General features: G+C 46.2%; 1 protein-coding gene across 1 annotated transcript; it reads left to right on the top strand.

Annotated features, from left to right (window-relative positions):
• Positions 1–808: 808 nt before the first annotated feature.
• FAM243A (family with sequence similarity 243 member A) lies at positions 809–1701 on the top strand. The gene has a single exon (XM_032184620.1). The coding sequence runs from the start codon at positions 940–942 to the stop codon at positions 1699–1701; it is 762 nt and encodes a 253-aa protein (XP_032040511.1). The 5' UTR covers positions 809–939.
• The last annotated feature ends 367 nt before the right edge of the window (positions 1702–2068 follow it).

The raw sequence follows: 2068 nt of genomic DNA, 5'->3' as shown, positions 1-2068 counted from the left end.
TAGGAAGGAAATTAGCTCTATCTCAGTTGAAGACAGGGCAATCTTATATCAGATTTCCAGAGTTCTGATCTCCACGTGATGGTGCTAACATGATGTGACCCACCACTCATCTGCCTCAGCAAGGAGAGCATGTAGACAGCTGAGTTAGCCCCCACATTCCTGCTCACACATATTTTGAATTCATAGTTTCCCACTGCTTTAGGGGAAAGGTGTTAAGAGGAGAAATGTTTTGGAGAGAATGACCTGTCCTATGGGGTATCTTCATTTGCTGCTACCTTTCACTCTCAGACTTGTAGGTACAGCTAAGTGTGAGCAATTTACCAGTCAACTGGTAAATTTACTGACAAGCTTGTTCCTGTGGTAAGAGTCTGTGTGAGCATCTAAGGGAGGAGAAAGGAAAGGTAAGAAACGAAGCAGGTCAAGGTAGTCTTCACGTGTGTGTTCAATAGTACAGCATGAGCAATTTTCTTTTCCCCCCACAATCACTTCCCTTTCTCTAAAGGGGCTGCTCACCTTTGGATGGTGTTGGTGTCAGGCTCAATGCAGGTTCCTCAGGGGTTCATCTGTAGAAATGGGTGCACAATGTGGAAAGCTAAAGGTCTCTAAAAAACAGATTAGTCCTGAAAATACACTACCCTGAAGCAATGCCCAAGGCATCATGGTTTCTTCCCCCTCCAGGGCCTGAAACTGGGCAGGCTGAACATGGTGGACATCATACACATGGCTTTGGGGTTTGGATCCAGTCTCGCTGATAAGTTGCATCCTCCTCAGCCTGATGGGACCACTGATTTCCAAGATTGGGTTATTTCTGATCAGCCCCCTGGAAGCCCTAGGGCTGCTGCTGGCTGAGTGTGACACCGCAGGTGCCACCGGGGCAACCGGGTTCTTTGTGAGCTCAGCGGCTTCCTACCCCAACTCTCTGTTCCTTGAGATGCCAACATGCAGCGCTTCACAAACCCGCTTCTCAGGCACGTAATTTCCAGGGGCTGCTTTGATGCTGCTTCAAAGAAACAGTGCTTGCAGTATTTAAGAGCTCTGAGGACTCTGCAGCTTAATGGTTTCAACACTGTTTTTTTAGGGGAAACAGATATTCCAGAAAGTCTTATTACAGGAGAAAAAATCGACGAGGAGGCCAGCCTGCGCTGGCCAGTATGGACACTCATTCACACTGGCAGCAGCCAAGGGTGGGTGCCCTGGAGGTACAAAGTGCTGTTAAGAGATGAACTGCCCATCCATCAGCAGAACAGTGTCTTCCAGGAGCTGTGTGATTCTCTGACCATGTCCTATGGGAAATGTGTAATTGTGACAAGAGACAAAAGGCAGCTGACACATGTTGAGGCAAAAGATGGCAAGGAGCAGGAGACAGAAGCTCTGCCTCCAGTTCCACCAGTGATCTACATGTCTGGCATTAAGTGTTGCCCTGAGATTGCTAGAGCCAATGGCCATGAGCTGCTTGTCGCGCCTTCATCTTACAGCTATCTGTCTCCAATGGATGTTGCTTGGTCTTCTTTGAAATGGTTTATTATAAACAACAGGAAGGACTTTGCCCTGAAGTCTGTTGAGACAACCCACTCCTATAGGTGCATCCTCTTCAGTGACTTGATTATTAAAGGAATAGAGAAGATGACCCCAAACAAATGGAAGGTAGCGATTAACAGAGTGAAGAAATGGGAAAACTACTACCTTGACACATTTTCTTGAACAGGTCTTCCTACAGTCACACCTCCGATGTGTTTTGATAATGGTTCCAGCTCTGTTGAGCCCTTCCCTTCAAAGGATATAAACTTAAAACAAAACAAAACAACCCACCATGCCAATAGTGCCAATAAAAGAGATAATTTTAAATCTGAATGTTACATTTCAGATGTATTCCTGGACTAGGCTGATAAGTTCCATACTTGCACTGAGAAGGGACAGTTAATTTGCCTTACTGCAAAATGGGCTAAAGCATGCCTAAGGCCCAGGTTAGCCTGCCTTCTGGATACGTTCCTCTGACATGGGAGGCTTCAGACCATGCCACAGATGGAAATGTCCTCAATTTTTAGAAAGACTGGGCTGCAAAATGAAA

This window comes from Aythya fuligula, chromosome 1 (assembly GCF_009819795.1).
Source record: "Aythya fuligula isolate bAytFul2 chromosome 1, bAytFul2.pri, whole genome shotgun sequence".
Lineage (NCBI taxonomy): Eukaryota > Metazoa > Chordata > Aves > Anseriformes > Anatidae > Aythya > Aythya fuligula.
The sequence above is the reverse complement of the archived record's forward strand: the minus strand, read 5'-3'. Positions and strand labels throughout refer to the sequence as shown.